Genomic DNA, 26,142 nt, shown 5'->3' on the forward strand with positions numbered 1-26,142 from the left:
TTCATTAACCCTATTTTAATGTGAAGAGGGGGAAGTATAACCTTTTCATTATTTATTAAACTTTCATGTCCGATATTTAGTGATCCTGGATTCCACGACTGACGTAGTGGCCACCGTCTTCTTATCCAATGTTCATTTCTTGCTCTACTGTCCCACTCACACATAAAACATGGCATTTTGGTATATCCAGATTGTTGTCCAAGTATGTTGCACAAAACCTTCAGATCACCACACACTACCCATCCATGTTCCAAATATTTAATTTTAATCAGAATCATTTTCAAATTTTCGAACGTTTCTTTTAGTGAAACAGAATGTGCAATAGGAACAGACGGAATCTTATTTCATTTGTGCAACAAAACACATTTTAAACTTGTTTTCGACGAGTCGATGAATAGTCTCCAATCAGTTGATACGTAAGGAAAACGAAACTCGTTCATTAAACCAGATACATTACAACAATACACAAGGGATTCTTCTTCCCAAAAGTAGGACACAAACTGTTTTTCTCGATGTCTGTACCAGGCAAACGTTGTGACAGAGGCCACAAGGTTTTTTTCCGACAGCCTAGAACCAAGTAATTTGGCAGACTCCTTAGTTAGCCTCAAATTTCGAATTTCATCATTTATTTTGCCTTGTGTGAAACGTTTCGGGTCACAAGAACCACTCGGGGGTTCATAAATGTCATCTTCCTTTTCATTTACATCTATATTGTCACTTTTTGAACTAGAATCACTAGCAACATACTGAAGAAAGGATAGCTCAGTCGGAACAGGTATGTCAGGACCGTGCAATACAGGTCTGATGGCTGAAGGAATATTTGGATAAAATATTTGCTGGTTACTTTTAGCATTATGTGATATAACTTCACACAAACAGCAGTAGTAATCGTCACAATGATTTTAGGTTCTCTCCACTCCATACCATGGGAACTCCAAGAAGCATAGCTTCCAATTTCTTCTTAGTCCAGTTTCGTAGAGATTATACAGAGGAGCGGCATACTTCATGCGGAGCCCATGATTTATCTTGATCGCCAAGTTTGATATGAAAGTACGCATAATAAGCTTTCTTTACAAAATCTGTAATGTTCTGTCTTTGTCTCTTAGGAACAAATTCACCACAAATGTAGCAAAACACACCTGGACTGTTATGACACCCACGAAATACCATGTTATTCGTCATGACACTACTACATTACGGGCGTTTATGAACGAAAGCGGGAAATGAAAGTTTTCTAAATTAACTACAATAAGATTGTTCGCTAGAGCGTTGTTATTATGACAAATAAACGACTTATATAATACTGCTTTTAGTAGATTCATTTGTGAAAGATTTTCTTAAACTATCTTCAGGAACGTGTAAAAATTGCTGTCAATGTAAGCTGAGACATCTAGCGACCAACGTCTGAACTTCTGAAAAACGTAGCTTGGAGTACCTAAGTTCATAAATATTGAATTGTTAGAAAATCTTACGTGAGGGGAAAACCACTGTCATTTTCAGGATCAGCGTCTTCAAATACATATAAAACACCCAAAATTTGAAAAACAATTTTACACATGCAGACCAGTGTATTTTAAGCATTGCTTTGTTTGCAGTTAAAAGAAATCTGTCCACCTGCCGCTCTCCCTTTAATAAAGATATCGTCGAAATAGTTCCTCGAGTAGGTCCTACCGTTATCGTGTTACAGACAGGAATAGTCGTAAATTTCATAGAGTGGGGGGAAATCTTCAACAGAGGTCACCTGCCTTTCGTCAGAACTGAATGTGCAAACGTTTAAATATCCTGAAGGTTTTATCCTACGTCTCATCAACACCACGGCCATTAGGACAAGAGCCAAAAAAATATGATGAAGTCAAGACATATTTCCCTACCGTTCTACTCGCGAGACGGACATCTCAGCGAAATAGAAACGGCGATGGGGGAGGTTCGTTGATTTCACCCTCCCCTACACATCTCCCTCCATTGAGGGTTCGATTTTTGGACGGTGAGGAATGCTGAGAACCTCCACATCACTTAGTACCATGCACACTGATTGCAGATAGGAGGGGGGACAGGGAAACGAGAACTGGAATTACACCCCCCCCCTGTACCCCTCTGTTTCCCCCCACTCCCGTTTGTTTTATTTGGGGAAGTATAGAGTACTCTGCTATCACGAAATCGTCTCCTATGGCATATATGTGATCCTTTTCTCGGTATTTCGACCTTCCCACTTTTATATCATCTGTCTATATTTTCCAGATTTTCCCTACTTACATCTTTCCATGATAAGATGTGAAATATAGGCGCTACGTAAGGCATCTTGGAAGATAGAGGCAGTAGCCAGTTTCACTTCCACTTTTATTATGAAAATCTTCATTTGTGCACACAGAACTCGAATTGCATCAAATCAAGGTTGGTGTAATTTTGGCGCATCAATTAGTTTAACGTGGAATTATGGTTTCTCTAAATTTACTGTATCTGTCTTCTCAATTCATACATTTTATTGCATCAAACAGAACAGAAGATGATAAAGGTTAACCTTTGATGTATTTCTGTGTATTTGTATTTAAAGAAGTGCATCATTAACAGTTTATACACTTCAGCGTGTTACCAGAGTCAACATAACAATGAGAATTGAAGCAGTTCTGGTTCTCCGTGACATTTTGAAAGTATTTATGTTGGTTTAGTATTTTCGGAACACCTGATTTCCATCGCTGTACTTTAAGAACAGAATTGTGTATGACCAGATTCGGAATATTCTTATTTCTCACGAAAGACTCGCCCATTCCCTGTCATATAGTATCAATAAAACTACACATGTTGCTAACATTTACATAAAGCTTCTATTATTTATTAGATGTTAGTCACAGAATAATAATCCTTCCATGAACTCAATATCAAGCACTTATTTACAATAAATTAGAATGTCGTAATAGACACAGTATATTCACCACTCAAAATCATTTTCTATTCTGTGATCATGCATTTTTAAAAACCACGTATGAGGTCATTGAAAGTAATGACTAGATCTAGGATTTGTATGTAATTACATATTCTGTTCCTTTCTAGATACATACTTTGAACAGGAAAATGTCAACGAATTATATAACTGACGTGATTTTTGCATAAGTTTTATGTTACATATTTTTACATATTTTCCAGGATATTACATATTATATACATATTACATAACTTACTTTACACAAAACAACATATTTCGGCAATTTTTTCCAATCTTGATCCTGTTTGCTATATTTTCGATCCCTGAAACATGATGAAGAAAATTGGTATCTCATGCGATGTCATATTTTCTAATCAATGAGATGTATAGTGCTTACCGTCACCTAAACTTGACTGCCAAGTCGAAAGACAGGCTGAAGACAAATATATATATATATATATATTACTGCAACTGTTATTTATCAAAATATGCTGGAGTTTCTCTCCCCTCCCCTTTCTGATTACATATTTTCGTTTCGCTTTTAGGTTTAGGCAAAGCACGTATAAACTTGGCATCGTTGGACAAGAAAGCTACTTTCCTGTACAGAGCGAGTTACACAATATGTTCCTTTGTACAGAAAGTACAAAAGTAGCTATGTATTTTCATTCGATTGTTTTCTGTAGACGCTTTTTTATTCAAATTGTTTCGAAAGTCTTATGTCTTTAAAATTACGTTGAATGTGTTCAAATAAAATAAATATCTCGCAGAATTCTTGAAATTGCTTGGATACTCTATTATTATTAATATTACATATTCTTTGATACTACATATTTAGCTACATATCCTTTTGATAATACATATTTAGGTACAAATTTCATCAATTATTGTTACATATTTATGTACATATTTTGTACTTTGATATTACATAAAAATCTGGGTTTGACCCAATGTGGCATTTTGCTATCGTTTAAATTTTCATATTTTGCCACAATGTACGTATCTTACTTCACATTATATTATAACTTTTCTTAGTTTGTTGTTCTTATCGTAACAATGAAACCTGTTTTAAGGCTTCCGGTAATAAGATATATTGACAATGAAGTCCGTACCCAAAGGGGGGGGGCACGAGGGCCATGCCCCACCTCGAGCTCTGAAAAAAAATTGAACACATATAAAACCTACGAAATTTTTTCAAGTGTTTCGATTTTGTTCTTGCACAAATGAATGAGTTGTTTCTGGAGAGAGACAGGCTCCAGAAGTCTGGAATATTTGGTAATTTTAGATTTATAAACATTGCAAGGCTATCAGATTTAGTCAGTTCATTCCTTTTAATTCATTTCACGACTTTCTTCGTCTCTGCTGGGACACGACTTACTATAAAGAAAAACTCTTGTGACACTACAGACAATGCACTGCTTATGTAGGACATTCTGGAGAATAATGTGTACATTTTTAAAATTGTCTTATTTTTTTTTGAGAGTCAAAAACAGTTGTTTGACACTCGAAAAATAGGAACCCCTTGATTATTGAATGTTTCCTCCAATTACACTGTCACTAATTTTTCACATTAATTTACAAAAAGAGGAATTTTGTATAATATTTACATTATGAAACAAAGGATCCTCAATGACTGCAATACAAAACCAACCATATAAGGGGGCATTTAGCTCTCCACCGGCACCACAAGATATGGCCCCTTTTAGCCCCCATGGCAGAAGGATAAAAACTTTGTTTTCTTTCTCCAACATCAGGGTTTTTCTGCAACTGATGTCGATTCTGCCAGTCAATGGCTTAGGATTAATGTAAATAGAAGAATCCACTTCACAGCAGAATCATTGCTAGATATTTTTGGCAAAAATTGTCTAAAGTACTTTTAACACACACTGTTACTTTTCCAAACACTCAAGAAATTAAGTACAATATTATTTACAAGATTCTGTCAATCGGAACTTATTCTACTGTAACATTGCTTCTTTTTTACTTGTAATTGTTTTGAACACACATACACAGTGGTGTGACCTGTAAAACACTAACAGCTTTCACAGTGTGAAAAAAATTCAGTTACAAGCCGTTGAATATGGCATTTCTATCCCACATGTATGCAATCCCATTTAATAGCATTTTGGTTGCCACTGGCATTTATTTCTATGGTCGAATAAGATTCTAAAAGCGAAAATACGCCGTAGGAACAATATTATGCCAGGGTGAAGTCACTTACCTTAATCGTTCCAGGGCCTCCCCGATAGCGTAGTGGTAAAGTCGTCGCCATGTAATCAAGAGGTCCCAGTTCGATATCCGGTGGAGGCACAAGGCACAATGGTTCGGATCCCACTTTAAACTGTAGGTCCAGTGCCGATAACCTTTCTGTACATAAAGTGGACTTAAAAGAACAATTCAATCTTAGAGTATCCCTTCAGATAATTCATTTTCAGGGTTCGAACTGACCTTAAAGTCCTGGACGACTCGAGAAGTCAAGAAAACCAGGCTAGGAGTGAGAAGGTAATTGGAAACCCAGGATTTTTTTTAAAAGAATTCAAACTTGGAAAAGTTTGGGGAATTAAATGCATTTTTGCTAGCCAGAATTTGATATCCGAAAACACATTTCGTTTATTTTTCTTCCCAACAATCTTCCTTTTTGGGGTAATATTGCTTATGAAAACGTTCTTTTAGTTTATTTTCCATTTATTTTCAAAAATGTTTTAAAAATATATATTATTTTGATTAACTTGCAAAGTTGAAGTACAGTGCGTCCATTTCGATCTGCAGCCGAGAGATCGGGAGAAACGTGGCGGGCGGCGCTGACGGAGATGCCGACATTTGAGGCCTGTAATGCCCGCTTATTTTTGTGGACATCTTGCAAAACGAGCACTAACCTGTGTTATAACACGCAAAAGTTCTTCTGTAATTCTTCCAAGTTTCACCCTTATATACACAAATAAATACGCTTTAGAAATTATATTAAGAGCCACAGATAATACTCTGTAAAACATTTTAATCATAGTTTTGACCAGTAACGTCCTGCTTAAGTTTATATCCTTGAAAGAGTTTTGTGTCGATGGGGATCGTTTGGAGGTTTCGAATGTGCAACACTGTATCAAGATTACGCTGCAGACGAACCGTTAAAAGCTAATGGTGTTCGTGAGCTTCCTTGCAATCCGAAATCTCCTAGCTCAAGTTTTTTGTTCCTTCGCGACTACAGAGCTGTGAATATAGTGGCAGGCAGATGTAAACCAAGAGCGTGTTAATTTCGTACTGTGCGCAAGAGTGTTATTCTTGGTTACTTGTCGTTACTTGTTTGTGTTATTGCAGTGTGTATGTGTGTTGCGTCAGTCAGACGATTGGAATGCCAGCCGCAAGGTTCACGTTAGAACAAAGAATTTTTATGTATGACACTTACGTGAAAACAGACTCGTGTCGAGACGTGTGTAGGCAATTTGTACAGAAATTCCCAGGCGTTTCACCTCCACATAGAGATACGGTTAGACGTCTTGTCCTTAAATTACGAGAAACTGTATCGTTAAATTTTAAAACACCTAAGCAAAAACGACGGATTCTAACCGAAGCAAAACTCGATGAAATTGGTGCAGCGTTAGAACGTTCTCCAAACAAACCTCTACGCCGCGTTTCACAGGAGATGGGCGTGTCAAAATCATCAGCACATACAGCCACTAAGCTACTAAAATTAAAGCCGTACAGAGTTTCTATAGTGCAAGAATTACGGCCCCCTGACAACGTAACTAGAGTAAATTTCTGTAATTGGGTTTTGCAGAATATTGTAGATGGTATTGTTGATCCACAGTTAATAATTTTTTCGGATGAGGCATGGTTTCACTTGCGTGGTCATGTTTGTTCACAGAACAATAGATACTGGAGCACTGAAAATCCCCGAATAATACACGAAGTTCCGTTACACGATGCAAAAATTGGTGTGTGGTGTGCTGTAAGTGCCAAAAGAATAATAGGGCCTATATTTTTTGAAGACACAATAAATTCAGAGAGGTACCGCACACAAATACTCGCGCCGTTTTTTCAGTTGTTATCAGATAATGAGAGACAATATGGGTATTTTCAACAAGATTCGGCCACAGCCCATACCGCCGCTGATTCTTTGGACGCTATAAGGGAGGTGTTTGATGACAGAATAATTCCAAGAGGTTTATGGCCTTCACGTTCGCCAGATCTTACCGTATGTGACTATTATTTGTGGGGAACCTTGAAAAATAGAGTCTACCGAAATAACCCTCATAGCATCGACGAACTAAAAGACAATATAAGGGCAGAACTAGGAAGAATTACGGAAGAAGAACTTTTGCGTGTGAATCAAAATTTCATCAAACGATGCCAGGAATGTGTGAATGTAGGTGGACATCACTTAGAACAACTCTTATAACACAGGTTAGTGCTGGTTTTGCAATATTTATATAAATGTCTGCATATGTCCATAAAAATATGCGGGCATTACAGGCCGCAAATGTCGGCACCTCCGTTCAGCGCCGCCCTCCACGTTTCTCCCAATCTCTCGGCTGCAGATCGAAATGGACGCACGGTATAACTCTTATGCATTAGCAAGTTAAATCATTATACAGAAGTCTGGAAAGGTGTAAAAATACCTGGAAAAGGCAGGAACTTTGATTTTGCAAAATGGGTGAACCCTCATCTAACACCGCACATATATACACATGTACGTTGCTTATCGTAGGCTATTTGATTTGTTTGCATAAAAAAATCGTACATTTTGTAAGATATATTTTAAATTACCCATATCACACTACATTTTTCGCTCTCTGGCAAAACCAAATGTCGTTGTTCAAGGATTCATAGCATCGAAATGAACAAATTTCTCTACGTCTCCTCTCCAATACATACATACATACTATATATATGTATATATATATATATATATATATATATATATATATATATATATGTACGTTGCTTATCGTAGGCTATTTGATTTGTTTGTTTGTATATATATATATGTGTGTGTGTGTGTGTGTGTGTGTGTTTACAGCATAATTGGACATGCTGTGCCTCTCCAGAAAAAAATATAAAATCTTCCTATGGGTCTGGCATCCCTCCTCAAAAGAATCTTGGGTACGGGCCTGTTTTTTATATTTTCCTTGAAGTTAAAAACAACTTTCCATTTATTACTTTGAAAATTGGAAACTATGTTCTTCAAATGCGAATGCGTTTGTCACGGAGTAATACGATCTTACTAGACATGTTACAAAGAAGTTAAATTCTTCGCTAGACTACCCGTAGCTATCACATCTAGGATGCAATAAGCTCGAGTATCTTCGACAAATATTGAAAAGAGAATATCACTTATATAGGATGAAATTATTCGATCTGAACTACAATATGAAGAAAAATAAATGTTAAGTAGTTCATGCAATTTTGCATATCTCAGAATTTTTACAAAACACAAGAATTAGATGATCTGTTTACATGTCCTAGTTGAGATAAGTTTTATGCCTTTATTGTCATTGTTAATTTTTTATCTGGCAATTTATCATTTTGCTAAGCACGTGCCGTAATGTAAGTCCTTATTATTGACATATTTTTATTTATCTGGTGTGATGTATCATTGTACATAAAGATAGCATCATGAATAAGAGTATAAGGAGAGAATTCGTCCTGATAATGTAGTACAGGGTGGTTCAAATAAAAAGTAATCGAAATTCTGAAACATTTTCATTTACGAGCACCTCCAAAGAAAACCATATTGCAGTGGATGGAAATGTTCAGTACAACTGGTTCAGTGAATAATCATAATGCAGGACGCTCTGGACGACCACGAATCACCTGCTCTCCAGTCTCCAAAGAAAATCATACGGCGTATGTCGAAGGAATTATCTATGCAATGCCATAAAAACCAGTTTCTTGCGTATGGTTAGGACATTAGAGGAACTTGTGTCAAGAGTTTCCTTATCCATCTCGAAGTCCATACCTCAAAATACCCGATGCAAACTCTACACGAGCTTCGCACAAACATTCAATCAGTTCTCTCTGACATATGTTATTCAAAAGGAAGGAAGGCATGCAGAACATGTAATTGTACGGTAGAGAGTTCTAACTTGAATAGTAAAGTGTATGAATTCCTATAACACAAAATAAACAAAGTAAACAAAAAGTAAAATTTCGGTTACCTTTTTCTGCACCACTCTGTATATTATACGAACTTACAATTATAAAAGAGCAAAATAAACTTAAGCTTAAATTTGATAAGACACTAAATGTTTCCCACCAGAAAATACAAGAACGATTCAAAATATTATATAGGATATATATATATGGAACAAGTTTAAAAAGAGCTATGTGTAGTACGAAATATCAGGAATATGTTTAAAAGCTTAAATAATTCGAGGATTTTCGAGAGGATATGATGCCCTGAAGAATAGTTTAAAAAAAACTGTATCAAGGCGTGAATGGAGGACCTAGTCTGAGATTGATATAATGATGTTGATGAAGATTTGAGAATGATGAAGATTAGATGAGAATTGTAGCGTCACAGAGAGAGATGGAAAGATCTGTAAAGAAGAGATCTGTTCTTTTTTCTGAGTGTTAAAAAACATTGAAACGTTCTGACGACTACAGTAACGCTCGTGTTAATGAGAGTTGAAACTACAGTTTGACGCTGACTGGATCCACTACTAAAGTTTCCTCCTATCGACAATGAAATCCCGCAGCACTTGACTACCAATTGATAACATTATCATGAAAATATTCTTACTTATGACCTGAGTTAATCTAATCTTCGGCAAAGGCTCTTCAGACCACTAACAATCTTGCTTCAGACAAACAGGTATTCTATCGAGTTTTTCAATGAAATTGTTAATGTAATGAAAGCAAAGGACACAACACAGCAACTGTTATATAAACAAGTGTAGGACAAAGTATTCGACGTTACATTATTTTAATTTAGTATCCATCCCTCAAAAAAGTGTTATACCGACGTACTTTCGAATGCGAAGATTCGTATTTTACATTTGATACTTGCTTTATATGATCTGATATTGCTGGGAAGAAAGGATACGACCCTAAAGAACTGACCATAAGACTTACCTTTAAGTGAACAAAGGTAAAGCTACCCCCTGTGTATTACAACATGCCGTAAAGACATAAGGGGATTTGCGGAGTTGGCCCTCATACATTCACAACCTTGTCCACTTGAGGAGGTGATGTGATTACCATCACTCTCCTGGTACCACCTTATTAGAGGCTGGGTGGACCCCCGAGCCGTTCCATGCATGGACATTGCTGGAAAATTTCTCACCTGAAATCACCCATTCCGGGAATCGAACGCAAGCACACACACACATGTCCGTGTGTGTGTCATCTTGTCACGTTTACATCATTCTTGCACTTTACTTTAATAAGCCAAGGGCACACGATGCATGTGTTCCGCTTTCTATAGATTCATTGATTGAATTAGTTTATTTTTCATCATTTTTCTGCCAATTTTGACTAATCGCGAAGATGAGGATGAATGTTCATAAGATAAGAGGGATGAATGGACAATAACAAACCTGACGAGCCCCACATATCATTATCCTGTTTGCAGGTACAGACGCCAGAGCCTCGTTAGTCTGCAAAATGCAATCTAGCATCCACTACGTGGCAGTGAGGTTGACATTTGGGTGATTTCAGAAAACGTTAATCCTTACACCCCTGCTCTTTCTATAATAAGCTAGAATCGAAACTAGTATTTTTCCTGTTCACTACCGTAGATGTTGACAATGTTGAGAGGATAGAAGAGTTTACAGGATTCTTGTTGGGAAACCTGATGGTAAGAGACCTGTAGGAAGGCCAAGACGAAGATGGAGGGATAACGTTGAGATGGACCTAATGGGAATCGGTAAGGATGGAAAAGATTGGATTGATCTTGCCCAGAACAGGCACAGCTGGAAGGATTGTGTTGCCGCAGCCTTCGGGTTTAAGAAGGCCAGAGAGCTTGTTAGTTAGTTACATATTGATAATTCATTAACATTTGCAAGTATCTGCAAACTTGAACGACTTTAATACAATATCTCTGATGTAACAAAAGCATCAAATGGTTTACTCATCAACACTGTACGTAAAAGACTTAACTCCTGAATCATCTCCACCGCATGTCCTTACCTGTTCGAGATTTCCTCTGCTCCTGTGGGATTAAGCAGCTTCACGATGTTTTCCAACACTCGCGGAACTTACTCCTTACGCACCTCTTCACGCGAAAGATAAACGCGTAACGCACACGCTTCACTTGTTTCCAACCCGTCGGCGGAACGCTTCGTAACTTAGTCGCATCCACAACTCCCAAGAAATTAGTTCCACCGGCGAAGAGTAGAGTGCAGGCAAGTCGAAAGTGGGTTGATAAGATAAACACTCCGGTATGGAGATTTTCTCGCAAGCCATGCTCTGACTGAAGTCAGGAAAACAAATGATTTCTTGAAAAATGTAGATGTTTTACTAGCTTCATGAATCTAGTCCTGATGATTGATGTGTAAACATTTACCATATATAAAACTAAGTTGATTTCATGCGATGTACGAGTATGTCCTCTATCAAAAGATATGTCACTCTATAATAACCTCAAAAATTCTTGTACATATAACTATATTAATAACATTCATTATTAAATATTACAAACTTCTACTGTATTTCAACTTTCTACTAAATTTGCAATGTACATTTTTGCTTGATTAATTTAGGTTTATATAACTTGTAGTTTGCACCAATACATATCTTGAGCCAGAAATGAAATAACCTAATCACATTGCACTTTGTATAATGGAAATAAACCTTTTCATATTACTTTTCATTCATTACTAAACATTTGTGAGAATTGGAAAAACTGCTGTTGTAATTGCTAATATTACTGATTCTTTTTAATTTTAGAAAAAAAAAAGAAATGTTTCCATTGGTTCCAGAAATTTAACCTTCATTCAATTTTCTTAATTACAACTATATCGCTATAGCATCTGAAGTTGGAAGTTAGAAGAAGATGCCATCTAGTTATTTGAGAGAAAGTTACTTATTGCGTACCATAACCCGCTACGATTCTAGGCGGGGTAAACTTTCCGTATCTGGAGAACGCCTGAAACTCGCTATTTATGTCACTTTCCATATTCCAACTTACACATTCTGCATTGAGAAACATTCCTGAATATGGCATTTCGCTTTTTTCACGGAAATAATCTATATTTTCGACGTATGAAGTAAGTTTTGTTCATTTATTTTCCCCTTCGGTAACACGCTAAATTGCGGTCACAGTTTCACTACCGTAGTCGGCATGCAGTGTTTCCACCCCACTCCACTCAAAATTACCTACGTAGCCCCACAAACCATTGACGCATAGCCCCACGAACCATTCATGCATAGCCTCACGAACCATTTCCGGTAAGGTTAGGTTAGGTTGGGTCACGTTTAGGTTAGAATAGTTAAAAATTGGTTTAGAAAAAAATGCTTAGCCCCACACACCATTCTTGCATAGCTCCACAAACCATTGACACATAGCCCCACGAACCATTGACACATAGCCCCACAAACCATTTGTGGAAATGTACCTTCTTCAGTTACAAAAACACGTGTTTGGAATCACTGACCGTGATTACGTCATCACACACAGGCAACATCCGGCTGGAAGGAAATGGATGCAACAGCTTTCGTGCATCGGTCACACATTTATGTCGAAAAATAGATTATTTACCGGCAAAATTCAATGAACGATGCGAGAAAACAATTCCCCGAACTTCCACAAGTCTAAAGAAACTGCATTCTGTAAGTAATTTCTCCTGTAAATTTTAAGAAATCCGTTTTCCGGATACGGAAAGTTTACCCCAAGGCGGTGTTCGAAAATTCACAAAGAAATACAGGATATGTTCAATATGACCTCATTCAAGTCAAACTCAGAAGGTTCACGAGTGCTCCACTCAGTGTCCAAAAATGGCGACATGATAATTTACAATCGCATTTTGCTGCTTGTAACAGCGGATTTCGAACACCGATTTCAACAATGCTGTTCTAACTTTACTTCTTCTCTTCCCAGGCGATCAAGAGCTTCTCTATCAGAGGAGGAAAGCAGCACATCACCTTCGCCTTCCCCTTCATGGAAGATTTGGTTCGGAAATTCGACGAGACATTGGACTCCGGCGTAGGGTGTGAGAAATTCCAGTACTTGACGCCCGCCTTGTTCTTCGACAGATGTCCCGAAGTCATCCACGGCTTCGAGACAATTGTCACTCTCGTCCCAACGACAAACAGGTACTTTTAGAATTAGAATTGCTTGGGTCAGTAGCGTAACGCACTTTTCTGTGTCCCAAGTAAAATATGTGCGTACGTACATTCAATGAAGGAAAGCTTGGAGAGACTTGGTCCTTAGCTGTTACGACGCGGACACAGAACTTACTTTTCAGTGGGCCTTGATTGAAATTAAACCTAACAATGCACCCTCTTTACAATATGTCAATGAATTCAATTGTGTAAGACATTTTTGTAAAATAAAACGTAGACAGAGCATTCATAACACACTATAATGATTGATTGATTGATTTGCTTTATTTTACTTCGCTTTTGTGCCACTTTGCCTAATTTGCGAAATGGGAATGAGCGATGATATGATGAAATTGATGAATGGACACTCACAAATACCCATGCTCAGGCCGGGATTCGAACCTGGGACCCCTGGCGTCGTAGCGCGATGTACTAACAAGGGTTGTTAAAGGTACAGGAATTTTAATTAAATTCATTTCCGGTCCAGGAGAGAAAATCAGCAAGCGTAAATGGGTTCTGGACCGTAAAGAACCTTTTTATATGTAAGGTATTTCAATTCGGTCCAGGAGCCTCTTTTCACCGATCAATTTAAATACGGTCCAGGAACTTTCTTTTCCGAATCAGTTTAAATAGGGTCCAAGTTCCATACTGAAATGAAACAACACGCAACTTGGATCGAATACGGACCTGACGATAAACAATTATCCACTTGTGATCATGAAAGACTAATCCAGTTGCTGGCTCTCTCGAGAATCTAAGGTTTACATGGTAGGAATGGGCGAAACGGAAACATGGAATCACGTTTTCCTTCTCCATGTAGCCCCATTCTCTCGCTCGCGTTCCTTCACTTGGTTGTAGTAGCAGCACTGCCCGTACGTACCCTGTTGTGATATCTGCTGGGAACACAGCAGCCTCATGTTACCTCATCAGGCTGCGGTTCCTGGATCGCATGCCAGAGCAACACGTGACGAGTTTGTTTGAATTCAATGTAACTCCACACTAATATAGTCCATTGCGTTATGTACAGTAACTGTTCGACAAGGGAGTATTTGAACCTGGCCCACGGGAGAACAACAGCGTTTTGATTTATTACCTGTGCTACGTTTTCTACAACCGCAGTGTGACATTCCAATGTAAAACGTACTCGCGGACATTTTTAGAAGGCAACTTTTGATTGGTGAACCCTGGCCTAGGAATTGTAAATAAATTCAATCCCGGACTGAGAGAGAAAATCAGCAAACGTAAATGAGTTCCAGACAGTTTATAATCTTTTCTTATTTAAAGCATTTCAATTCGGTCCAGGAACCTTTTTCCGGATCAATTTAAATACGGTCCAGGAACCTTCTTTCTTTGTAACAATACGCAACTGGGACCGAAATTAAATTGTGCGAACCCAATAGAACCCATTAGAATTTATGGGTTCCTGGACCCTTAACAACCCTGGTACTAACCGCTCCGCCACGGGGGCCGGCACACTATAATGAAACACTGGCTGGCTACATTGAAATGTCACTAAAGCTTCAGTACAGAGGAAAAGCATTTCAGCATCGTTTCCAGGCAGCAGGAATAAACAGAAACTAAAAATTCTAAAATTCTAAAAAATAATGACATTTAACTTCTATACGATACACTTTGCCTCAGAGTCAATGTCGGCGATTAGGGGTGGCGAGGTCGCAGTTGCCCCCCGCCACTTTTGCAAATTTTGCTCCTGCACTATGCTAAACCTTATATATCAAGGGAAAGTAAACTGTTCTTTCCTCCAAAGTTTTGAAACCCAATCGCCGCCACTGCTCAGAGTAGTTGTAGAATACACAATTTATTATCATCGTCATCAGGTCCGGATTTACGAGAATGTATGTGTGAACATGGAAGCCCAAGGCTAACATTGCGAGACCCTATAAGTAGTTGTAAAATATGCCTTTGACCGCAACTCTGATTTCTTGACCAAACGACCACAAAAAGTTGAAAAACTCACTTTCTCTCCCCGTTCCGCGCCTCATTTATTACGCTGACGACGTTTCACGGGTGCAAAAAGGCAGTGATGAGTGAAAGATGAGCTCTCATCCCCTCATCCTCTCATCTTTCTCATTCTCTTTTTATTCTCTCATCTTCCTCTCATCCTCCTCTCATCCTCCCATCTTTCTCTTATTCTCTCATTTTTTTATTTTCTTATTTTCTTATTTTTTGAAAGATGAGTGCATCTTATCGTAATTTTCCAAGTCTGGGACCAAATGTTTATATATCATGACCTACGTAAACCTCTTTTCTCATTCTCTCATTCTCTCATTCTCTTATTTTTTGAAGGGTGAGTGCACTTTATCGTAATTTTCCAAGTTTGGGACCAAATGTTTATATATCGTGATCTTCGTAAACCTCTCTTCTCATCCTCTTATTCTCTCATTCTCTCATTCTCTCATTCTCTCATTCTCTCTACCTTTAGAATATTGTCGTCAACATTAGAGATGAAGTTGGAGTGCTGGAATCAACGGGGCCAAATGTTTATATATGGTGACCTTCGTAAACCTCTCTCTCGGGGGGGAAGGATGTGGCATATACACACGTGCGCGCTCTCATCTTCTCATCCTCTTATTCTCTTATTCTCTTATTTTTGAAAGATGAGTGTATTTTATCGTAATTTTCCAAGTCCGGGACCAAATGTTTATATATTGCGACCTACGTAAACCTCTCCTCTCATCTTCTCATCTTCTCATTTTTGAAAAATGAGTGCACCTTATCGTAATTTTCCAAGTCCGGAGCCAAATGTTTATATATATCGTGACCTTCGTAAACCTCTCCTCTCATCCTCTTATTTTTGAAAGATGAGTGTATTTTATCGTAATTTTCCAAGTCCGGGACCAAATGTTTATATATATCGTGACCTACGTAAACCTCTCTCTCGGGGAGGGAACGATGTGCCACGCACATACGTGCGCGCGCTTATGTATTGTAACACAAACAAACAAACAAATAATTATTGTTGTTTTTTAGGATGCCTGGCCCCTATAACCTCGCCAGGGTGCGTGGTGCCCAACCAAAAATGTAAAAGTTTTCTAATGGCTGCGGTTATAGATTACCGCACCTCTGTAGAGTTTCACGTGTTTTATTTTTTCCCCCAAACTTCCATGAAACCCTACAGAGGACCTCCGTAATGCATGCAACGTGTACTAACGACTCTAGTGTTATTTGATGTTGTGATATTTTTGGATATAGAGTTTTATTATGAGATAGATAAAAATAATTATGTTTATTATAATATTTTCTTGATGAAGATGGAGAATGTATGTGTGTGTGTTACAAATAAAGTTGCATGCTTATTTTCTAGTGTGTGTGTATATGTTTTTGATGTTTCGACAGCATCTGAAACGATAAAAAAGAAATTTTATTGTTAATTTTCACGTGTAAAAACAACAACAAATTTTTTTTGTGCAAATTTTCTGATTGTCTCGTGCTATAGTGCAAAAAGATATTGTAAGTGATAGCTAATGAAATTGACATTTGTAACTGATCTGAACTAGTGAAATTCGTATTGTGCCATTGTAACTGATTGTGCTAGTCCAAAAAATTACTTATTGTGCAAGAAAAGATGTTAAAAACTTGTTAAAACTGCTCTGTGACCCTCTCGTTCTTCACGTCGTAGGCGAAGGACTTCTCTGCAATCAGGATGACACTGCATAGGGTATCCTCGGGCAAGGCATCGTGGAACTCGCAGACGACCTTGATGTTGGTTCGATCGTTGACCACCACCTTCTTCCTCTTAGATGTGTTGATGACGGTCATGGGTCTCCGTGCTTTGAATTCGCTGGGCGTGTAGTACATGTCCACACTTCCCTCGGTCACGCGTTTGTAAGCCGTGTAAGCTTCGTAAAGTTTGAGGTAATCGTTTTTGGTCACGTCGAGGTTGTAATTCTCGCGCGGGAACACTTCGTTGCGTCCGTTCTTCAGATAAACGTTCTTGATCTTGCAGTCGTCAAACTTGCTGGAATCTTTTTCCTGATTCTTGTCCCTCCCGGTCTGAAAGAGCACTACGACGAAATCTGGCATGTCGAACTGTATGTTGTTGAACTGCGTCGTCACGTCGAATTCCATGTGACTTCCGGACGCCATCTTTTGCACGCACTGGTAACCGTGAAAGTGAATCGGCACCTGGGGACTTTTCAAGATCTCCGCTTTGTACTTGAGGGCGTAGTTTGTTTCGTATTCCACCACCGGCATTCTCAATTCCATGCTTTGGATGACGCATTTCGCTGCTTCGGGTAAAGTGTTGGCTATCGGCGTGGTGCCGTCCGGGCCCAAAGTAGCGTATCGCATCAGTGCGTCGTTGTCGTTGGCCGCTCTTCGAAACGTGACTCTCAGTCCTCCCTTCCACATGATCTCCTTGTAGTCCGAGAAGAAACCAGGCAGCAGACGCATGGGAAAAAGCACCGTGTGACTTCTCGTCGATATTTTGGTCCCCGCTTCGAATCCTCCCGCCTGATAGTATGCTGCGTCTGTTTTGGATAATTTCAATGTTCCCACTGCCGTCGACGTGATGCCTGGATAATCTATTCTGTCGATGACGGTGTTGTGTTTCCTCACCTCCACCTGCGAGAACAGGTGAGGCACGAAGTTGTCTACGAGTATCAAGTTTGCTGGTGCGGGAAACGTGTCTCCGCTTTCTTTCTTCACCACGTCGAATTGAAGGTAGAGGTCCGCTCTGTGAGGATGAATGAACCCATCGCCTACGTCAACGTCGTATTCGACCTCCCTGTTCGCCTCGTTCAGATTGGCGAACGTGCGACGGTTGGGAGGGAAAGATTGCAATTCGTAACTTTCGATTTGCTCCATTTTACATGTATGGTTATTTATTATACGTTGATCTCCACGATGGCAGTAGTTGTGGCACCTGCGAAATCCACCACGTCTCCTTTCTCGTTCGTCACCACCAACTCTATGTCGTCTATGCGGTTGCGACATACTGGAAAATAGATCGGCGAAGAGGGCGTGTAGATGATCGGTTCCATGAACTCGGAACTTGGTTTGAAAGTGGCTATGATTCCCGTCTGCTTGTGACTTCCCAGTAATCCGTCCGAGGATTTCGTGATCATACCTTCTGCCACGTTGCAGTGTACGTTCAAAGTCTCTATGGCCAAAAATTTAGGAATGTTGGTTGCTACGTGCTTGATGCCAGCTTCGAGTTTTGTGTTGTTCTCGAAACCTAAAAGTTCTCCTATGGTGCCCAGGTCCACGGTCTCCGTCGCCGACAGGATTTCCACTCTGTGCGTGACCGAATTTTGAGAAAAGTACGTGCCTTTGGGTAACTGAGCTTGCAAAGTGGAAAGATTGTATTGTCCTGGCGTGACGACGATGTGTTCGCTTCCGACGCTAATTTTGTTGTTGTGCTGCGTAACATTAGGTATGAGGTACATGCTGTAGAATGCACGCAGAGCCACGGATTTAGGATAGACAATGTCGTCGTGCAGCGTGAGTTTCAAGATTGAAGATTCGCTCGTGAGATGGAACACACCCATCCTAGTGATGCTGTTTGAGGTTCCACAATGCTTTCTGGAAATCCTCGATCGTAGGGTTATTTATTTTAGAGAGAAACGCGAGCACGGAGAGGCAGAGATGACCACAGTTCACGTCTCCGAAATCTTGAATGCGTTCGTCGTTGTAGTATATAGAGGTTTTGCTCGTTTTCAGATAATGAATTAAATTTGTAGGTGGAACACCTCCGAAAGAATCGAAAACGAATGCTTTATCATCATTTTTGTGGTAACATATCCAATGCGTGCCTGGATTTTCTTGACCGTCCAAGTTGACTACTCCACATTCTCTTCTTTTCACGCTTGAAGGTAACGAGTCGGACATGAAAACTCCTCTGAAGTGTTTGATTCGTAACGGTTCGATCAGAGATTCAATGTCTCGGTTGGTGAGTGCTTCTGTTTCTTTTTTTTATATTTCTTCAAAGCATCGAGGTTGCTTTTTTGTTTTTTGGTTATACCTTTCCCCTTCTTCTCCATGGCCAGGTTGTGACGTTTCTGTTCTTCCAATTCCGCCTTGTTCTTCTTCGAGTCGATGACGGTTTTCGCAATGGCGGCACTTCCGCCGGCCAAACTTCCAACGGCCCCCAATGCTGCCAGGATGGCCGGGTTGCTGAATATGAAACCTCCGATTTTTTGCTGTTTCCGCGAACGCTGCAACCTTTTCAATTGAGGTGTACTGAGCAGCAATTTCATTCCATGTCCTTTCGACAAGCAAGAACGTTTCTTCTCGCGTTGTTTCTTGGTGAGTAACCCATCGATGGTACCTAGATTTTTTAGATTCGAATATGGTATCTGGTACACGACACCCTTGGGCTTCATGTTGATGCTCTATGTGTTATTTTCACGGTATGTTATTTATATATATATATTCTGAGATTTTTTCTTGTGTAGTTTTTTACGGTATGTTATTTATATATTTTCAAGGCCTCGCAGTCGTTACACAAATTCTATTACGTGCTTCGTTTTCTTGCCAAGACGTTCCTTTGTCCCCTTGTACACGATTCGAGTTTTGTTCTCGATTAAAATAGATAGCTTCTCGTCGGATAACATGTTAGCGTATCGATCTGGTAAAAATAGACTGTATTGTGCGTTGAGCAACAGGCGTACCTTGGGACCATACTGGGTAGAAACGATTGAACCGGAAGTTATCGTGTAAGATTTGTCGACTTCCAATTCCCGAATTTTTACATACTCAAATGACAAATTTAGCATTTGTTTTAATGCTTGGAGCTCACTTATTTTTTCAGTCGTCATATCAAAAAATTTCAGAGTGTTAGAGAGAAATTTAATTGTTTTTCACGATGTGTATTATTTATATATACCGAAGATTATTTTTTTCACGATGTGTGTTATTTATATATCAAGTTTTTTTGATACGTATATATCTTATTATTTTTTTAACACAGGAAGAAAGTTCGTGCTTCGGAAAACGCGAGGATGTGCGTAGTGATATCTTCCGTCTCCTGCATAGACTTGTACCAATCATCAGTATACCATCTTCTTCCCTGCCTTGCCTCGTGCAATTCGTCCAACCTCTCGTTTAATTCTTCCCCTGCAGCCGAAAGCAGAATGTTGAGATCACCATACCTCAGGCCGCTGATCTCCCGAAGAAGGTCCTTGAGAACCATTTCACAAGGGATGCGAAATTCCGGCGTCGTTCTTGCTATGATTACAAGTTTATTAACATCTCCGTTTACTATCTTTTTGAATATTTTAGATAGTAGCTCGGGTGGCAAATCAGTTATACGAGACATGTTTATTTTTTACGGTATGTTATTTATATACCCCACCCCAATTTTTGTTTCGTGTTCATGGCGATGGTGGTACCCAGTGCGGCGACCCGTTCACCCAGCGATGCGTCTCTGCTGACGAATCTTTCGAAAGCTGCGTGCTCTAACTTTCTGTCTGCTTCGTGACGTGCATCCAGATCCGTCTGCGTGGTGTTGTAGGCGATGTCGTGATCTTTGCATGCGGCGTCTAACGGATTCACACCCTTGTCTCCTCTCTCCAATCTTTTCTCGAGTTTGGTACCCGGTCCGCAGTACTGGTAGCCTGGTAAATGCATCTCGAAAGGTAACTTGTTGATGATGTCGTTTACGAGTCCCTTTCCTTCGGCCACGTTCCAGAATTTCGGAGGCAGCGTGTTGATGATTTTGATGAGGTAACCTATGCCCTTGTCGTCGTTCACGATGAAGTTGGAAAGTTTCGTGCTGATCATGTCCACGATGCCAACCTTCTCGTTGTAGAAATTACGGTTGCCTGCATTCTCTTCGCCGGCTATCACCAACAATCGGTCCACGAGTTTCCTCACGTCGTCCACCCAAACGAATTCTTTGGGTAACGTGTTGTAGCGTTTGACCCCGCTGCCTGTTTTGACCTGGTTCCAAATCGGTTTGATGAGATTCCTGTACTTCTCGCCGCTGCTCGATTTCACCCTATTCTGCGAGGCGTCGTTGTTTTGGTACAAGGCATCCGTCATGATCAGAATTTCCTTGTAACTCTGGTAATCTTCGTCGGTGTAATCTTTCGGCTGCTTTTTGGCAACGAGTTCCCACAGTCCCACCGTACCCGGATACCTGTTCCAACTATCCTTGTCGCCTAAATTGACTTTAATGTCGTTGCCTTCGAAGGTCACCTTCGATTTCCCAATCTTCCACACCACACCGCCGCCTTCGTTGGTTTCCATGCTGGGATACAATCCGAACACTTCATCCTTGTCGAATTTCCCCGTGCTCAGGTAGTCTCGTGCCAAAGGTCCCAACTCGATTTTATCCGAAGACGAGGTGCTACCAATAGCTCGACGTCGTGCCGGTGCATCCTTCAGTTCGAATGGCGTCGAAGGAATGCTCGAAATAGGCGTGGGTACAGCGTAACTTTTAGCTGCGAGCGGTACGAGTTCATTGATCAAATTTTTATTTTGTTCCGTGACACTTTTAATTTCTTTACCTAGACCGCTGATGGCATCAATCACAGGTTGATCCTGACGTTTCTTCTCTTCGTAGAATCCGCGATTTTCGGATTTCCAACCTTTGAAGCGTTTCGCGAGGTAATCGCGAAGCTTGAGATTTTCGTCTTCAATTTTTCGTTTCCTCATGACGTTATTTATATACGTCGTTTCTCACAACGTTGCAACGTTTAGAAAGTCGTTGATTTTGTTTCTGTATTTTCCGTCGTTGGGTTTCCTCGTCATGTCGATCGTCACGAATCCGAAATCGTCAGCGTTCCAGCAAGAAGAGCAGCCTTCCGAAAATTGATTGTAGTTCATGTCTCCCCCTACGTAGTCATCGTACGCGTGCTTGAGGTTGGTGTGATCTTGACGAAACAAACATATGAAATTAGCATTGTCGCGTACTAACTGTTTTGGAATTTTGGAAAACGTTTGAGCTAGGTAGAAGCAATCCATTCCTTTGTGACGACCTTGCGTGAAAAAGTTGCGAATTTCATTTTGATTTTCCAGGATGGCGTCGTCGAACACAACGACTGAATTTTCACGACAATCGTCAAGTGGTTTTATTTCCGAGGCGAACGTTGCAATGTCCAGACCATCGTACAGTTTCATCAGTTGCTGGTATTTGGATTGCTCCAAACTTTTCGAGAACACGTACAGGTGCCTGTTCTTCCAATCTAACCAATTCGGTGCGAGGAGAAAATTGTCCACGAGCAGTGTCGTTTTCCCACACCCCGAAGGACCTACGATCAGACAGCGGATGCTGTCGGGAAGCAATTCGCCGTTCTTTTTCTTCGTTTGACTTTCCGAATTAGGTAAACGTTTCACAACATTCCACGTACTCATAGAATCACTTCGTTTGAATCGATCCAACTTGTTTCCGGAAGTCCCAGCCATTTCACCAAAAATTTGTTGCCTCTCTTGCGCAAAACTTTTTCAATAAGGTACGTGTCGGGGTATTTAGTTTTAGAGAGTTCCTCTTCATAGAAGCGCCCCAATAAAATTTCACCGCCACTGTCCTTTATTATATACGTGTGACGGTTCCCGGGTAGAACTCGAACCACGGTAAAAAGTTCGGTGCTCCAGTTTCGTGTGAAACCCCTGTCGAACGTTCGCTTCAATTTACTGACCCTCACCAGTTCTCCAATTTTGTATTTAGCTTTTTTTGTCGTGGGTGTGTATTTTGGACAGTAAACGCTAGAAATTAAACGTTGCTCGTCAGACCTGGTAACGTCAGCTGGCTTCATGCCTATCGTTGCGTGCCGTGTGTGATTATAGTCGTTAACAAGTTCCGGAAGAATAGTGACCCACTTGTAGCTTCCCTGAAGCGTGAAGCGTGACCACATGCGCGATTTCAGAGTGCGATTGAATCTTTCCACGATGCTGGCCTTGACGTCACTGAAGGTCGAGTAATGTTGAACGTTGTGTTTCCGAATAAACTTTTGGAATACGGCATTGTAAAATTCCTTCCCTTTGTCCGTGTGCAGAAACCGAGGTCGTCTGCCGCCGCTTTCGCGAAAAATTGTCTTGAATGCTTCCGTGACACACGTTCCTGTTTTTGCCTTCAAAGGTAGAGCCCATGCGAATTTCGAAAATGTGTCTATGACGGTGAGGAGGTACTTGTTGCCCTTGTTCAATTTATGCACGTTTTTTAACTTGCCGCTACTCATTTCGACGAGGTCACTTTCCCAGAGGTCGTCGATTCCCTTGGTTACCACAGCCAAACGTTTGTAGTTGCGGCGTGCAGGTTTATGCAATTCTTGGACGATAGCTTGCCTAGAAATTTTTATTATTTTTAGAGATTACGTTTGAAGAGAAGCACAAGCGTGATGGGATTCAAAGAGGGTGGTACTTCGCTCGTGTTTTGAACGATCAGCTTATCGCCGGCACTCACGTCGAAAACGGTGAGATCTTCGTCTTCGTGTATTTCATATATGTTGCGCGTTTCGTTCCAACGTGCCAGAGGAATATTTCCTGCTTTCTGGACACCGCGATTCGATATCAAAGTCATGGTGGGAACGCTAGCTTTTCTGCCGTGAGACCAGTACGAAAATTCGTTTATCTGAATCGTACCATCGAGGAGAAACTTGTAGTACGGATGATAAGGATGCAACATGTACAGTTTGTTACCTTCGACGAAGGTGGAGATTCTCTGTTGATTGGGTACGCTGTTGATTTCGATGGCTTGCAGAGAATGCAGTTTAGCGAATTTAGTATCGATGCTAACGAGGTTGCTGTGAAGCTGACCCAGTGTGTTTTGTACGGGCACCAAATGCTCAACTATGGTATCCGTTACGGTAGAAAATGACGGTTTGATTTTCACTTCCACGTTCAACTGCTTGTAGCTTTCGTTGAGTTCTTGCAACTTGGCACCGAAAGAGGCCAGCGTTGATTCCTGCGTTGATTCCAGCACTCCAACTTGATCTCTGATGTTGACCACAATGTTCTGAAGGTTCTCGACTTGATTCAATTTCGAGCTCTTCTCGGTAAGATCGTTCACGATGCTTCGCATCTCTGTAAACTGCGTGTGAAGGTCGGCGACGCTCTGCGAAGTGGGTAGCGTCGACACCAGCGAAGCAAGTTCGTCTCGAATCTGTTCCACGTTCGTCGTTTCCGTTTCCAGTCGTTTCAGCATACGTGATATGTTCCTTTTCAAAGCGTGTAATTCTTTGGAGGTAGGGAGATTGGCCACTTTACTCTCGAGATCGCTCAACGAACTTTTGATGTCACTCGAATCGGATAGTGCCGTCACCGCCGTTTTCAATTTTTCCAAATCTTCGCTCGAAGGCACGCTCGCCCGTAACGATTCCAAGTCACCCTGTATGTTGTCCAGTACGTGATGAAAATGAGGAAGATTGGATTCGACGTTCAAATTTTCCAAATATTGGATCTTCTGCTGAACCGTGCTTAACGTGTCCTGAATACTCGTCAACACACTTGCTTCAGCGTGAATATTTTTAATTTCTTCGTTGATCAACTCCAGAGACGCCTGAAGCGTAGCGATGGTGGTTTGAATGTGTTCGAAATCTTGATAAGCCTCCAGTTGAATTTTTATGTTCGCGACGCTTTTACCGATGACCTGCAGTTCGTCCGACGATGGTAGGTTCGTCATTGTATCTTCCAAAGTCTGCAACTTGGATTTAATTTCTTCCAACGTGCCGGTGAATTCTTCTTGTAATTTGGAAACGACGACATGCAAGCGTTCTACATCAATATCGTTCACGACGGTTTGAAGTTCAGAGAAATTCTTTTCTATTGCGGAAGTTCGTTCTTCGATTTCGAGTTTCAATTTTTCCAAATCTTCATTTTTCGATTGAAATTGCTGTAATTTGGCCAAATCATTTTGAAGCGAATCCACGCTCAACTGTATATTTTGAACGTTGTCGTAAGAAGGTACGTCGACATAATTTTTTATCAGCGTTTTCAGTTCGGAATCGATTTTCAGAATGGGGTCGAGACATTGCGTTTGGAGCGTAGCGATTTCCGACTCTAAACTTTTGTTTAAGGTTTCCTGCAAAGCAATCAAATTAGTCCTCAACTTCTTAACTCGAATGTCCAACATGAGAATCTCTTCTGCATGGTCTACACGCTTGGTGTTGCCGAAAATGTCGTTAGGCATTTTGTTAACGGTTATTTATAATAGGATAGACGATTCGTAATTCTACAAAGAGAGGAATAAGTTTGTCGTAGTCTCCGAGGAGTTCCACGTACAGGTAATCTCCTGCAGACACATCGTACGTAATGTTAGAAAGCATCTTGTCGTGCTTCATTCGAAAAATGTTCTTGCCGGTAGAAATTTTGATTTCGCCTGCGTTCTCCGGATTCACGGTGATTTGAAGTTTCCCGTCGATCGGAATTTCATAGAAATGTAAATTGTTATTAAAAACATAAAACATCTTGCCCACATCGTTATTTATTTCCGTCCATATACTATTAAGATGTACAATTAGTAGACCATTGAGTTTAGATAACACGGAAGGTAAAAGGTTATTAGAATTTGCTGATGGAGTGTCCATCTTGCTTTGTTTGCGAAAACCAAAGAGATTCATTGTCCTTGTTAGTTATTTAACACATCGTGCTTTTTGCTATTCTTCAAAATATACGGAGGAAAAGAATGAAGGAGGGAGCCCTCGGGCGATGAAAAGTTGCAACCTGTTATTATGCTGTTAAGCCCGCTCCAAAGCGAGGCTCATTAAATTCAACTCTTATTTTTCATCGCCCGAGGGCTCCCCCTTTCATTCTTTTCCTCCCTATGCTATTCTTCTTCAAAAACACAGCGGACTTCATGGCTATGAGGTTACGGTTAACACACGTCACATTTATCGCTTTTATTGTAGTGCCCCCACTCTCGCGTGTGGATTTGACAATTGAGAACACGTAACTTGTTGTCCGTTGCATCCAATGCCACCTTGGTTACGCGCGTCGTGTACAAATCATGCAATTTACTTGCAATGCGATGATCGGTGCTGAGTTGCCTTTTACCATGAAAAAGGCATTCT

The 26,142-nt window shown here is 40.3% G+C and overlaps 1 protein-coding gene across 1 annotated transcript in view; it reads left to right on the plus strand.

Moving 5' to 3' along the window:
- The window catches only part of LOC145994803 (uncharacterized), a 308,553-nt gene that overhangs the window by 258,917 nt on the left and 23,494 nt on the right, over positions 1 to 26,142 (plus strand). Inside the window, exon 3 of the mRNA XM_083131108.1 lies at positions 12,951 to 13,165. Coding sequence (XP_082987234.1) covers positions 12,951 to 13,165 — 215 coding nt within the window. The remainder of the gene's footprint in view (positions 1 to 12,950; positions 13,166 to 26,142) is intronic.

This window comes from Lepisma saccharinum, chromosome 11, assembly GCF_977018435.1.
Source record: "Lepisma saccharinum chromosome 11, izLepSacc3.1, whole genome shotgun sequence".
Taxonomy (NCBI): domain Eukaryota; kingdom Metazoa; phylum Arthropoda; class Insecta; order Zygentoma; family Lepismatidae; genus Lepisma; species Lepisma saccharinum.